This window comes from Sceloporus undulatus, chromosome 1 (assembly GCF_019175285.1).
Source record: "Sceloporus undulatus isolate JIND9_A2432 ecotype Alabama chromosome 1, SceUnd_v1.1, whole genome shotgun sequence".
Classification (NCBI taxonomy): domain Eukaryota; kingdom Metazoa; phylum Chordata; class Lepidosauria; order Squamata; family Phrynosomatidae; genus Sceloporus; species Sceloporus undulatus.
The window spans coordinates 55122135-55137804 of record NC_056522.1 but is presented as its reverse complement, the minus strand read 5'-3'; the positions used below and the strand labels follow the sequence as shown (position 1 = coordinate 55137804).

Sequence of the window (15670 nt, the reverse complement as noted above, 5' to 3'; positions counted from 1 at the left end):
TAATTAAAATTATGGAAGCATATAGAAACAAATAGTATATTCAATAAAGGTAGCTGTATATTTATAAAAAACATTTTGTTTAAAATTTCTGATGAGTTCAAAACTTTGCATTTTAGTACACTGGCCACAATGAATTTCTAATGAAATGAATTCATAATTAAATGAATTCTCACTTACTGAGCATTTATAACATACTTATTCTGTCTATATTTCAAGGAGCTTGGGGTAGTTTACATGGGTCTATTTCCATTTTGTTTTCATAACAGCCCTGTGAAGTTGGTTAAAGTTAAAGAATTCTTGTCTCCCATTCATCAAGTGAACAGGGCCATAGGAATTTGAATGGAGAAGCCTAGAATAAATAACTATTTCTGTATTAACCTTAAATAAACATAACAGCTTTTTTTATTCTCCAACCAAAAGAAACTTTGCTGAGTGTTACAGCCTTGGATCCCAGGCAAGCAGATGAGTTGTATTCATTGCTTTTTTTGGCTCTTTCTTTTCTCCCTAAGTCCATATCTCCTAGTGAAATGGGTGGATTAATACACTTGAGTGTATTGGGGTAGCTGCCCCCCATTCTTCAGTGTGAACTTGCAGTATATATAAGCTTCATTCATTTAATTACTGCATTTGTGAAAGCTTGAGTAACTTGACAAGCTGTTTAAACATGACAGCAGGAGGCCACATTTTCTGCAGGGATGTTTTCATTTGGTCTAGAACTCTGCGTCTGGCAATGTTGCTCCTCAAAATTTACATATTTTGAAAAGCAACTGCCTAGCCCGAAGTATAAACAATAGCAGTAAAAGGGTTTTTTTCTTTCCTTTTCTTTACTCAGATGCTGGCAATTCTTCTTAGCGACGTACTGGCAACTGCTGATGTATGCCAGAGATTCTTAGGGTGTTCATACAAAGCTGGCTTTCCCACTTTGGCTCATGTTGCACATGCACTATATTTACCACTGCTTCTGCATCTTGTGTGGATTTTGCGGCTGTTCATGCATTGAAAGCAGGAGTTAAGCTAGGCACATTCTCCCTATATTTATTTATGTACATGATTTCCGGTTGCTCTGAAACAGACTGAGAGCCTTGATCAGCATTGCACCAAACTTAAGCTCAAGTGGCTAAAACAAGCTTTTCTTTTCTTTATTTTTGCACTTATGAAGATGATTGAAAAACATAACCTCTCTGATATTTTGATTAGCAATGGTGGCTGGAATCCTGTATTGGATTTATGTATGTAATCTAGTTACAGCGCTGAGCAGCAAACCATGACCTGATACCTACCCCCCTGTGATGACCCAGTCACCTGAGGACTTCTCCTGAACTACAAAGGGTTAATCTGGGAGGAGGTACATGCTAATGAAAGATGACATCACATGCTAATGAGCTGTGGCATCATAGCTGATGTAAGGTCTAACTGACCAATCAGAGAGTAGGACCGCGAGATTCAAGAACTTTCTATGGGAAATCTTTAAAAGGCCCTTTGCGGCCATGCGGTCTTTGTCTCTCCCCTTTGCCCTCTCCTGGGGGGAACCAGATGGTGTCTCTTGAAGTCTGGGAGACACAGACTCAGGGGAATGCAGGTCGAGAGGCAAGGGGCCCTCCCTGCATCCAGGAACTCAGAAGGACTACAAATCCCATCTTCCGTGAGTAGTTAGCTAGTGCCTTTAGGCCTTTTGTTATTTTCAACAATGGCTTGTGTGGAATGAACTCTATAACTATGTTCTTTGACCTGCAAAGCAAGGGGGCTTTGCAAGAGTGATATAAGTTCTTTCTATCCTATTCTAACCCTTTTAAAAATAAACTTCTTTCTTAAAAAGCATCTGCTATCTCTCTGCTCCTGTACACGTGCCTTAACTCGGCTACTGATTGCTCTGGGTTAGCAAGAAAGGAAACTAGATCTCTCTCTCTCTATCCCTCACAAGTCCCAGTGTGTGGGGGGGAGGGGTAGCTGTGGAGCTACGTATAAATATAATTATAGTTCATTCACTGGGTGGTGGCAGCGAAAAGTTCTTTTTTTAAAAGGGATCCCCTGAGAGTAATAGTCACGCACAGGGCTTTGCCCTCAGGGATCATCACATGGTGACAGCGGTTGGTGATTTCAGACTGTTGGAAACTTTGGAGATGAGATGGCTTTCAGTTTGATGCTCTGAAGAAGTTCTCTTCTCTCTTTCTCTCTATCTCTCCCCACATTCTCTCTCTTGTGCTTGACTGACGAAGGGTTAAGGAGAAATAGTGCTGGCTCTTTTACTGGATGTTACTCTGTTCTTTGCTCTGGGGTGAGGAGGCCCTTTTCCGACTGAAAGAGGCTTGCGTTTTGCTTTTCTTTCCTGCTCTCTCTCCTTGGTGATAGGAGGGAGTAGGGTCGGGTGGCTCCTGTTGCCTGTGTGTGTGTGTTTGAGCTGTTTGCAGAAAGGGGGGGGTGGCTTTGCCCACAGCATCCCTGTAAACCTAACAGGCAGAGATCAAGCTCTGAGAGTAATAGTCACGCACAGGGCTTTGCCCTCAGGGATCATCACACCCCCAATCCCTATTTACCAGCCACTGTGATTGATGGGGATCTGCTTCCTTGTCACTTGGGAAGCAGTTGATGCTGTTTGTCCTACCTGCTGACATGAGCAATCTCCAGTGTGAGAGGCAGAACCACGGTCCCTGAATGGGGAGTGCTCATGTGAGAGGGATATGGGAATATCTGCCAGCTGTTTCCTGATTAACAGTGGAATAAATCACACTTGATCGCAGTAGCTATTGATTTGAAAGTGGGGATTGGGGGACTATCCTGGTCCCTAGTTTAGGAGCTACATAGGGATCATGAATATGTAACTGTTATTAATGCATAACTGTTGGTTATGCATTTGTAACTGCCATACAGGATTCCAGTCAGTGAATTTAAGAAAAGGCTCAGTGACTTTTTGAAAGTATTATTGACAAGCTTAGTCCTGCAAAATATATATTTTGCCCTCATCCTTTTAGTTTCTGTTGCCCTTCATCCAGGAACAAGATGCTGGTAATAATAGGTAGTGAAAATGCACTGGGGAAATTACATATTTGGCTGAAGCCTTTTGCCTTTGTGTCTGCCTTTTCTTGATCAAGAACCATGAGCTAAAACTGGTTGCATGTTCAGTTTTGCCCTTGATTTTTCAAAGTGTGAGAGGACCTTCTTTCTCACATTTCAATGAATCATACATGGGAAAAAGCTTGTCTGCAGTTCCAGTCCCCAAATCCTTTAATGGTGAAAGAAAATGCATTCTTCTTGAGTATAATATCCCAATCATTGAAGCCTGGCTTGCTTAATTCCCAATAATAGTGGGTGAAGGCTGACACAAGTTCACTGGCATCAGAAAAGCATTATGCATGCACAGCCTTATCTCTTCAAGTCCTTGTTTTGCTTCCCAGTATTTGTCTATTACAAGGGGGTGCTGAAAAGTTCTCGGCCCAGCCCACTTCCTAAAATCTGAGTGTTCACTGTGACCGCCCCAACCGTGGACTAGCCATCTGCAGTTTGAGCTTTCACGGATGGCAAGCCCCGGCTTTTTCAATGGGTGTGCATGCACAAGGTGGCGCAAATGGGAGTGTGCACCCATTGAAAAGAATGGGCCTTGCGATCCCGTGTCTTTTGCTACCTGCAGGGGTGGGGTCCAGAATGGATCTCCACGGATACCAAGGCACACTGTTATTTTGTCACTGTAGCTTGAAAGAGTGTCCTTTTGTATTGTAAACTGCCAATTTGCAGTATCGTAGCTCTCATTTCTGAACTTTTTTAGATCATTAATAGTACCATGTCAATGAAAAATGTGGAATTTTCAAGTGCTGAACTCTGGGCCATCATTAAGTTCCTGTTGCTGCAGAAGAAAACTCCAAAGGAAATCCATGAGCATATGATGCAAACATTGAGTAATAAGTGCCTGTCATACTCAGTTGTGAATATGTAGTGTGCCAACTTGAAGCATGGAGATTTTGAGACTGAAGATGCAGCAAGATCTGAGAGACCTTCAAGAATGTCAACTCCTGAGATTGTAGAGCGTGTTCATGACCAGATTTTGGCAGATCAGGAAATCTGAACTAAAACAATTGCTGAGACACAAGAGATATTCCCGGAACACATTGGGTTAATCATGAACAGTTGGCTATGCAGAAATATCTGAATGTTGACTAGAAATTAAATTGAGTGGATAACTCCAAGCTGATTTTGCAGCATTTTGAGCTATTTATTGATAATTTTTTTGATCTACTCATCACTCTTGAATAAACATGGTTACCTCACTATGATCTGGAGACTAAACAACAATCCTTGCAGTGGTGGTAGTTAAGTTCTCCATGGTCAAAGAAATTCAAGCAGGAAAGGTCATGGGCACAGTTTTTTGGAATAAGGAAGGTATTTTGATGACTATCTTTAGAAGGACCAAACAGTTATTTCAGAATACTGCTCTAGGTGTTCCGATTAAAGGAGTCATTAAAGGAAAAACAGCAAAGGATGTTCTCTTTTTTTCAGGACAGTGCACCTGCTCTTAGAACTGGGAATACGGTGGATGTTTTGAAGAATTGGGGTTTTGAGTGCATAGACCATCCACCCTACTCATTAGATATTGTTCCATTTGACTTTTTCTTGTTTCCAAACCTTAAAAAGAGTTTGAAAGGAAGGAACATTTTGAATGATTCAGAGGTGATAGCAGTAGCTGGGTAGTATTTCAGTCATCAGACACCAGAAAACTTTTTTTTGGAAGGGCTAAAGAAACTTGTGCATTGAACTTCAGGGTGAATATGTGGAATAGCATGAAAGTTCAAGGCTTTAGATTATTCTCTTATTTTTCAGGCTGTTAATTTTTCAGCACCCTCTTGTATTATAGATTCTTTATGTGATGTAAGAAACATAATACATATGATAATGTAGAATGTAATTTATATTATGAGGATAAAAGACACTAGCTTTGTTTGCCAGATTTTTATTACTAAACCCAGCCACCTCACTTACTTTGGGAAAAGTGTCAGTTGTAAGTGATACTGCAAGGAATGTGCCACAGTTTCAGCCTGAGAAGAGGTATACATCTCCTATTGGTGGATTTTCTCTTTATTTTCTATCTTTATTGCCATTTCCTTTTAAGTCATAGTGATTCTTTTGTGTAGTAAAGTTGGTGGCTAGATTTCCTTATTTTGCCACTGCTGTTTCATGTGCTTGCAAAAAAGGTATGATCAAGTTGGTGTTGGGTCTTACATTTGTTCCACTGTAATGATGACCTTCTGGTCACTAGAGCTTAAGTGTAATGGCAGGTTGCTTAATTAAGAGAAAGAATTTCAAGTGATTAATTCATTCCACCCCTTCTGCTATTTTCTTTTCTAGAGGAAGCTAGTGATAGATGACGAAACAGAATTCTGTGGAGAAGAACTTTTGCATAATATGCTCCGATGCAAGGTACATTTTGCTTGTTAAAAATACATTATACCTATCAGAAAAAAGTATGATGGAAAGATATGGAGGCTCAGAGACATGGCTGCTTTGAGACATTTGGGGGAAGGTGGCAAAGGCATGTAATCAGTTAGATATGAAGTGTTCATTTTCAGACTGGAATTGACTGGCTCAGATCCTGCTGAGGTACCCTTTTGTTTTTGATTGACTGTGAAATTATGATCGTCTGTTCTTTCTAGCTTTGTCTTCTTCCATCGTGACACTATAGAGCAGGGGTTCCCAACCTATGCTCCGAGGAGCCCTTAGGGCTCCACATGCACTACCCAGGTGCTCTGCGGCTGCTCCAGGAAAATGAAAGAAATAAAAATTGAATGAAATTAAAGAATAATAATATATTTTATATATACAATGGTGCCTCGGGTTACGAAATTAATTCGTTCCGCCATTCCTTTCGTAACCCGAAAATTTCGTAACCCGAAAAGGCTTTCCGTTAGCACTGGAAAGCCTATAGCTGCACTTTGCAGCATTTGAATTTTGCGCCGAAATGAATTTCGTAACCCGAAAAATATTTTGTAACCCGAAACAGTTTTTGCCAATCCAACTTTTTCGTATCCCGGAAATTTCGTAACCCGATCATTTCGTATCCTGAGGCACCAGTGTACTCGTAAACACCAATAACTTGTAAGATGTAGGGTAGGCCTCTTAAGGGCTCCACCATAGAAATAAGGGCTCTGTGAGTCAAAAAGATGGAAGCCCCTGCTCTAGAGGTAGTTGTAGCATGGGGAAAATTTGCCGCTGCCACCACCTAAGCTGTGCTGTTTTGCTACCACTATTTACAGAATGAGTTGTCTCTCAATGGCTTCCCTCCATAATAAGATTTGTGTAATTTGATGTTGCTTATTATAGCAATGATGAAAATGAAAAAAGTTCTGTCTGTCTGGCCCTTCCTTGTTACAGAGTGTCTTTGATGAGCTGGATGGAGAGGAAATGCGCCGAGCTCGTACAAGGTCCAACCCTTATGAAATGATCCGTGGAGCCTTCTTCCTAAACAGGTCAATGGAGGTTTTCTGATTTGCAGCCCTGAGGTCAGTAAAAGGGCAAGCTCTTAACAAGTGTCCAATTTACACTTCCAGAGCTGCAATGAAGATGGCAAACCTAGACTATGTCTTCGACTACATGTTTACAAACCCAAAGGATTCTCGTGGGGTGAGGGTTTCTCTCTATCTGTACATCTCAGGCACCTTTCCTGGATAGAGGAAGTGGGTTGGTAAAATCCTCAGAAGTTCTATTAAAATATTTAGTGATATTTAAACTATCCCAGTAGTTGGATGATGTAACAACAGTTGCTTTGGTTAGATGGGTTGGGACAGTTGAGATGTTTTAATGTTCTTCCATCTTTGCAGAAACCGCTGATTAAAGAACGTGATGCAGAGCTCCTGTACTTTGCTGATGTATGTGCTGGCCCTGGTGGTTTCTCAGAGTATGTCCTTTGGAGGAAGAAGTGGCATGCAAAAGGTTTTGGCATGACCCTAAAAGGACCAAATGATTTCAAACTGGAGGATTTTTATGCTGCCTCCAGTGAACTCTTTGAACCTTACTATGGTAAGTGCACCAAGCCTTTATTGAGAATGTTCTTGGTAGGGGAAGTCTTTGGAAATGATTCTGTGCTAGGTAATTTTAATAACATGTTATCGCCTGATTTAAATTCCTCGCTTTCCTCATAGGTGAAGGAGGGATTGAAGGTGATGGGGACATCACCCGTCCTGAGAATATCACTGCCTTCCAGAATTTTGTGTTGGACAACACAGATCGGAAGGGGGTACATTTCTTAATGGCTGATGGGGTAAGTTCTTTATCTTTTTTGTTTACTCCCTGAGGTACTAAAGTCAGCAATTTAGCTTTTGTGCATTACGATATAACACTACCTATTATAAATATGATGGTATGCAGAGTTTATTGGAAAGAGAGTAACATTGGTTTACTTTTGGAAAAGGATAAGGAATCGTTTTGGTTTATTTTATTAGAATGGAAATCACTAATTGAAAATTAAATTTCTTTGGTATATCCCTTGGTGTATCGTTCCAGTGAGCAAAGGATAATTATCCGTGAACCAGCATCACACTCAAAATAAAGTAAATGTACCATTTATTGAAATGATAGACAAAATGGTGAAAAGCAATATATGATTATAAAAGCAGTGAATAATATAAAATTATGAAGTCATAGTAATAATAATAATAGCAATAATAATGGTTGTAGCATAACAACTTAAGCAATTATAATGTGGTTAGCAAATATGAAAATCAGTACAACATCTAAAGCATAGCTACTGAAGATAAGAATTAAACTAGTTACAATGTGACTAGAAGAAAGGGCTATGATGAAATAATGAAATAGTATTTAAGACATAGTGGATGGTAATTATGATGAATGAAAATCACCTCAAATATTAAGCATTAAATTCTAGCTTGGTCTAACATTTACTCTAGGCTAACAAATCTAAGCATTTTAAATATCAAGTATAAAAGAAATTCATATGTACTACTCATGTAGTCAGTTGAAGATTCTCAGACAGTTCCAATTAACAAGTTCAAAAAGAAATAAAAAACCTCTAGGCAATAGCTTTCGAAATATTTTAAAAATCAACAAAAATAAAAAAAAAATATAAAAGAGAAATAGATTTTCTCTAAACATGTAATCCAGTCTTTAAGAAAAGTTGAAATAAACCAAAAGAAATAACATAATGGTCACGGAGGATCTGCCTGAATTCAACGTAGATAATAAAGAAATTGAAATAGTTAAAGATTTGATCAAACGTTCATCTGAGTTGAGACTGCAGCCAAGAAATAACAAGAAGAGTAGGAGTGGGAAAGGGAACCATGAAGGAACTAGACAAGATCTAAAGAGTAAAGAGTGGAGCACTAAAGTTAGAATCGTCCAAGTCATTATGGATAGATTGAATCAGAGAGGTCACAGGCCTGAATTTACAGGACTTAAGCAGAGCAGTGGCGGATAAAAGGTCTTGGAGATGTCTCATCCATGAGGGTCTACATGAGTCAGGCCAGCGCAAAGGCAGTTAATAACAATAACAACAATAACATTTAGAGAGCAAGTGGCCTCTTTCTCCATCTTGAAAGAGAGAAGACCTCAAGACAGCTGTTAAAAACAGCTTAAAGCCTCAAAATCCTAAGTAGAGATTTTCAGTAATAGTTTTTTTGTGGGCTTTTCGGGCTATGTGGCCATGTTCTAGAAGATTTTCTTCCTGACGTTTTGCCAGCATCTGTGGCTGGCATCTTCAGAGAATTCTCTGAAGATGCCAGCCACAGATGCTGGTGAAACGTCAGGAAGAAAATCTTCTAGAACATGGCCACATAGCCCGAAAAGCCCACAAAAAATCATGGATGCTGGCCACGAAAGCCTTCGACTTCACATTTTCAGTAATATTTTGCAGTCTGCACTGTTTGTTTGTTTCTGCCACAAATATAAAAGATATTTTAGGGTGGTAACACCCCCAAACTTTTGCATATTTGACTAATTACACCATTTGTATTAAATTACTTCTGTAGTGATTAATTACTTCACTAAAGTTTACTACACTTCATTGATGTGTCTTGTTTAATTGTGAAGTCTCTAGCTTCACTATCAAAACTCAAAAAAGACATACTGTAAATCATAGTGTTCTATTTGATCAGAGGAGAGTTATCGTGTGAAGGGGCCCAAAACAAGATTCACAAAGTTCCCCTGACTTTGGTAGTCACCCCCACATTTGTGACTTTTCTGACTCTTTTCCAAGGGACAGGCCTGTAATATTGCACTGAACTTAGGAGGCACGAGCCTCTGAAACTCAGTGCAAAGTTACCAATGATCTCCGGCTGCACCCTCTTCTTTTCACTTCATACAGCATGAGCTACTGTTATCAGAAACAAGGGCATCCTTGCCTGTTCCTTGTAGCAGTTGTTCTAATTTGTTGTGAGTCATGTTGGGTCCCATGTTGGAAGAAAGGTGTAATATAAGTAAAATATGATTAAAACTAGATTGGAGCTGATCAGAATGGGTACGTGTGAGAAGACACATGTGGCCCACATTGGCAGTATTTCCTTCCATGCTCCTTGTTTGTAAGTGTTATTGAGGAATGAGGTAAGACAAGATCTTTTTATGAGACAGATAATGCCCCCCCTTTTTTAACTTGGTACTGGGGGGGGGGGCAACTGCTGTTTCCTTCTCTTCCCTCCTTTCCATCTATCCATCTAAATGGCTGCCACTTTAGTCAAGCTGATCAGTTCTGGGAAGAAAAGAGGAATTCTATGTGTTCATCACTTCTTCCTTTATTTGTCTGTTTTAAAAATATTTATATCCCCACCTTGTATCACAGGACATAAAGGCAGCATACAAATAAAATAAATTAAAAACAATTTAAAACAATTTAAATTTAAAGCAGCAGGAATAATTTAAAGAGTCTAAAATATACTGATGCTTAATTTAACAATTAAAACATTGTTTAAGAGTTAAACAGATTAAAACATTCAGTGATATGAGCAAAACCATTCAGCCCAAATCTTTGGTAATTAAGAGGTAGCATTGTGGGTAGAGGTTGACTTGTCACACTCTCCAAAGAGAGGAAGGTCTCCCTTCATGAAGTGCAGTGGGTTGACATCTGGGCCAGAAAAGCTTGTGATGTGAAATGAAGTGATTTGTTGACAGCTAGGCCAAAAGTTTGTGAAGTGATACACAGGTCTCAGTTATGGAGAGCTTTGCACCAAGTTTCTCTCTATGTTTCAGGGTTTCTCTGTGGAGGGGCAGGAGAACATCCAGGAGATTCTAAGCAAACAACTGACACTATGCCAGTTTCTTACAGGACTCTCTGTTATACGAACAGGTAGTCTCCTACTTTGTTTTATCTATCTCCATATTTCCCTTTCTATCCCATGTAGTTATCCATGTTCTGTCTAGTCTCTCGGTGCTGGTTTTTCTGTCCCTCTAACAATTAGGTAACACATTCCTCAAAATTAAATTTGGATCTGGAAACTGCCCTTTTGCCTCTCAGCATATCTTCAGTTAAGGCAGTTTGCTTATTTTGGAATTCTTGTAGCAAGCTATGGTGATCTTAAGCTGTAGGAATTCTCAGCATACTCTTGGGGATATTCATAAAGATAGCATACAGATAACTGTATCCATCTTAATTGGCACATAATCCCAACTTCCTCCTTTTGGATCCTATTTTGTGAGAAAGGTGGGATATAAGTTCAAATAAATAAATAAATAAAATTTGTTTTTAGGAAACTGAATCCAAGTGGTAAATGGGATTAACATTGTCTGCCTTGAGTGAATGAATGATTCCTGAAAATGTGCCTTGAAATGCCCAAGATAATGCCCTGTGAGATCTCCTTAACATGGTCCCCCCAAGCCCATGATCAAGGGGAGCTACTTTGATAAATCATGTGGTAGAAATCATATGTTCAGATCACTGTTTAGCGACAAAGCTATTGTCTAGGCCCTCTGGGCCAGCCACATTTACCTCAGAGATGTTTTGAGCTTAAAATATGATAATACATTGAATATGTAGTTTTTTTTTAAAATAGAAAATGGGGTACAATTTAGTAAGTAATAAAATTGTGTGCATGTATCTTTCTTTCTAAGACACTAGCTTTCTTTCTTCCTTTTTTTAAAAAAAAAATCTGCTCCAGGAGGTCACTTTCTCTGTAAAACTTTTGACCTGTTCACACCATTCAGTGTTGGCCTTGTGTACTTGCTGTATTGCTGCTTTGAGCATGTGTCAATCTTCAAACCTGTGACAAGCCGCCCTGCCAATTCTGAGAGGTGAGTCAGAGAAGTGTGACAGCTGAAGCACTTGGGAAGCACTTGCCTCTCTGAATACTACAGTTGCACGCTAAAAAGTTTGAAGTAGTTGGAGTTTTGGTGACAAGCTCTGCAATATGCTTCACCTGGAAACATATCATTTTTGGAAGAGGAGAAAGCAGAGGAGCTGCACTTGGGGGGGGGGGGCTATGGGGGAAAAGAATATCTGACAGTTATGGGGCACTGTTGTCCACCTAACTTCTGGAGAGTTTTTTTGCTCTTTTTTTTCTGTATAGCACATGTTTTCCGGGTTCAGCAAACACTTTAATGCAAGACAAAATATGAACATATGTTGGCCCATCTTACTGAACAGTGAATCAGTTTATTTTTGTAGTTAGAGAGTCACGTAATCCTTCTGCTTTCACCAATTTTAAAACAAAAACAAAATCAACCAAACAGGAAGTGGACTTCCAGTCACTTTTAGTTTTATGTTTTGAGGTTGGTATGGCTCAAAGCAGATCCCAGGATGTCAGATTAGTCCATGCTCTCTCAGAGCTTGCCCATCTATGGTTTAAGCTGTACCTTTCAACTTTGATCCCTGACATGTTAGTCTGAAATTTCCATCATCCCAAATTAGCATGTCTGATTGGTGTTCTAAGTTGTGACTTAACAACATGAAAGGATTCAGGGTTTCAAGTCCCTGATGTTTAAGGCTGAATGTGATAAAATGATAATGCACTTTGTGCTACTAGTATAAATAGCCAATAAATGTGTCAGAAGATCATGATGTTACATGAACAAGCAGAGCCTGTCTTGCCTGCAGGTATGTGGTGTGTCGTGGATTGAAGTCTGGAACTGATGAGGTGAGAGACTACCTTTTCACAGTGAACATCAAACTCAACCAACTGCGCAACACAGACCAGGATGTAAACCTTGTTGTCCCCCTGGAAGTCATCAGAGGTGACCACGATTTCTATGACTACATGGTCAGATCAAATGAAAGGTAGGTGGGAGAGCAGCATTACAAAAAAAGAAAACCCGTAAGAGAAAGCACAGGATTTTGTTGGCTTTTATAGTATTCTTTCTGCAAGTGACTTTTCTCAGGCTTACTTTCAAGGAATATTTCTCAGAGAATCCTTTATTTGGACATTGTTTGCAAGGTGGAAAAACCTGGCTGATGAGGCTATTAGACACACTTCTCTGTTGTTCAGACTAAATAGATGTGTGCGTTTGTCAATGGGTGAATACTGAAGTGGCATTTCTCATGTTAACTGCATCCCTTCCCTCCTACTCCAGTCTTATAGTCCAGGATTTGGGGATTTAATTACTGCTCCCCGAAAGTAATGTTTCCCAAATTCTGACCTCTGTGAGCTGAGTTGGAGACAGTTAATTGCAGCATACATGTTTCCTTCATTCTCAGCTTCTGCATTTTTCTTAGTCCAAGAAAGATGGGATAGGATGAGGCTGACTTTTCTGTACTCTGTGGTGCTGTTTTATCTTAGTAGAATTATGACATCATAAGAAATCATGCTAAGGTAATGACACCTTTGCTTTTGGATGGTTCAAGGTACATAAACTTTGTTTCATGCACAAAGTTATTACAAATATTATGTACAAAATTATTTTCAGGCTATGTGTACAAGGTGTATACAAAACATAAATAAATTTCATGTTTAGACTTGGGTCCCATCTCCATTATGTACAGTACAGGTAAATATTTCAAGATCCAAAAAAAATCCAAAATCCAAAACACTTCTGGTCCCAAGCATTTCATATAAGGAGACTCAGCCTGTACTGTATTTTACCATGTGCATCTTTATCTTATCTTGGCTTCTTGTCCAAACAATAATAGCCATAATATTTTTTGTGAGCCGCTTTAGGTCTTATTTGGGAGAAGGCAGCATATAAATAAAATAAATAATAAATATAACTACTACAAAATAGGTTTTCTGAAATTCCTGTTGTGAAGGAAGAGTGTAAGTGAAGTGCTTCCTAATGTCTCAATTATACTACTGCACTGTGGTTAGTTATAATATATCAGACCCCATTACTTTGGGTAATTCAGTCTTAATTCAGTATTGTGTATTATTTGCTTGTTTTTCATGCTTTTTTCTAATTCACTAAACCTTCACATAACAAGTGTGGCTGGATGGCGTGTAACCTCCTCTAAAATAAACATTCTGTCTTCCAGATTCTGTGCTGTTCAGATCAAAGCACTGGCCAAAATCCGTGCCTTTGTTCAAGACACGTGAGTATAGGACATAGTTTGTGTTGCTTGAATTGGTATAGAATCAGTCTTACTGTGTACAACTTGCACTTGGTGATAGCAAATTAAACACGGGATGAACAAACTTATGCACAGTACATGGAAGGCTGTAATCTAGAGAAAGTTAGTAAAATTAAATGTCTTGGAAGTCAGTGTGATCCAGTTTATTATGGTCTACAGTCTCCATTCATTTTACTTTTCTCTAGACAAATGCCAGTGTTTTCCTATGTTCACAGTCTTTAATTACTTTGAACTCCAGGTATCCCTAAGTTAACAAAGTGGATGTATTTCTGGGCATTACTTCTTTAACATAAAACTTGCTGCCAGAGTCAGAAATAACATGGAAGGACTAGGAATAAATTTATACACTACAGTAAAGAAGAACAGTACAACATGTTTCAGCAAACTTTTTATTCCAGAATAACAGTATGCACAACGCAGTCGGTTAAACCTTGCATAAATAAACAAAAACGTTCAGAACTTTTGAGAGACCTCCTGAAGGCTTTTTTCTAAAAACAGTGGGCCCTTGGTATCTGCTGAGGTTTGGTTCCAGGACGACCCCCCCCCCCCATGGATACCCAAATCCGTGGATGCTTAAGTCCCATTAAATACAATGGCATAGTGAAATGGTGTCCCTTATATAAAAATGCAAAATCAAGGTTTGACTTTTGGAATTTGTATTTCTTTTGAATATCTTCGAGCTGTTGAAGACTGAATCTGTGGATAAGGACTCCATGGATATGGAGGTCTGACTGTACTGTACATCCAGGGATAAGTTTTCTTTCACCAACTTGCATTTTTCTTATTATTTCCATTTTGGTGAAGAAATATCTAATGTAGTGATGGGCAACTGTGGAAGACTAAGAGTCCACATTAACCCTTCAGGATTCCTTGGAGGGCAACACCCCTTACTCTACCTCCCCAAAAGAGCAGTTTTTTTAAAATGCTGGGAAGCTAGCTAAAACATGCTGTTTTTTTTTAAACATGCTGGCAGTCTTATTTGGTGTCCCCACTTTATACAGGTACAGTAAGGGATTCTGGAGTGACTGTTTCCTTTGCCTGCTGTAGGCAGACACACAACTACAGTAGGATCAGATAGAATAGAATCCCCTTCTTTCCAAGCTCAGGTTTTATTGCATTTATTACGGACTTGCTGCTGTAGGACACCTAATACTAAAAGTCTGTGTTTCTCCAGTTATTCACCAACTTCCAATGCCCATACTGCTGAAAAGTCCTTCCAGCTAGACAGACAACAAGGATGAAAAGGGAGGTGGATGGGTGCATAAAAAAAACTTAGTAAAAAAGAGCATCACTATCAGAAGATTTGTTAATTTAGGTATGCCTGTAGACTGTGTCATTGCCATGAACAGTGCCTTTTCAAAGATAGAAAAATAATAGTTGTTATGCCAAAGGAACTATAATCTAGTATGTGAATGGAGAGCCAGAATCTTTGTTGGAGGTAGGAGGAGTCCTACTATATTATTTTGCTGGAAATTTGCCTTATTCTTTTAGGACCTTGAATGAACCACGGCAGGCTGATATCCGAAAAGAATGCCTCCGGCTCTGGGGAGTGAGTACCACCATGGAATAGAGAGCTATTGTTACTTTTTCTTGCCCTCATCCTTTTTTTTAATACAAGAAGAGGATAAAGGTCCTTGCATTCAAAATATGGGCAAAATAGACTCTATCAAAGAGTTCTGTCTTACCTGCAGAGATCTTGGGGGCATGCTATGACAGATATTTCACTTCATTGGATTTAAAGCTATTGGAACTGCCCAGCCAAAATGGCCAGTGACTATGATGGCTGGGGAATTCTGGGTATTTTAGTCCAGAAAAGAAATTTCCAAGCTCTGCGCTGTATATGGAGACCCTTGATAATCAGACGATGTCAGTTATAAGAATGCAAAAAATGAATTGGATCAATAATCTACCTAGCTTAGCATTTTATTACTTAGTTACTTAAATGAAGTCAGTAATTATGAGTAAACAATCTTGATGTGGTGTTGTTCATGAGTGATTAACCTAAATTATGAAATTAAGTTCTCAGCCAGCAGAAAAGGAGCCATCTAAGAAAGGGTTAATTCTAGTTGTCATGCAGGTGAGGCAAGGGATCATGTATTATTTTTGAAGAGCATTTCCTATTGGATACCTAGCCCCTCATTTTTTTCTCCTTGATTTGCCCAGGAAAAGTCATAGACTTGTCCTCTG

General features: G+C 39.2%; 1 protein-coding gene across 1 annotated transcript in view; it reads left to right on the top strand.

The window, feature by feature from the left end:
- The window catches only part of CMTR1 (cap methyltransferase 1), an 88662-nt gene that overhangs the window by 51449 nt on the left and 21543 nt on the right, over window positions 1-15670 (top strand). The window contains 10 exon segments of the mRNA XM_042479030.1: window positions 5335-5406; window positions 6358-6452; window positions 6534-6606; window positions 6804-7002; window positions 7125-7243; window positions 10180-10276; window positions 11085-11217; window positions 12020-12199; window positions 13388-13444; window positions 14975-15032. Coding sequence (XP_042334964.1) covers window positions 5335-5406; window positions 6358-6452; window positions 6534-6606; window positions 6804-7002; window positions 7125-7243; window positions 10180-10276; window positions 11085-11217; window positions 12020-12199; window positions 13388-13444; window positions 14975-15032 — 1083 coding nt within the window.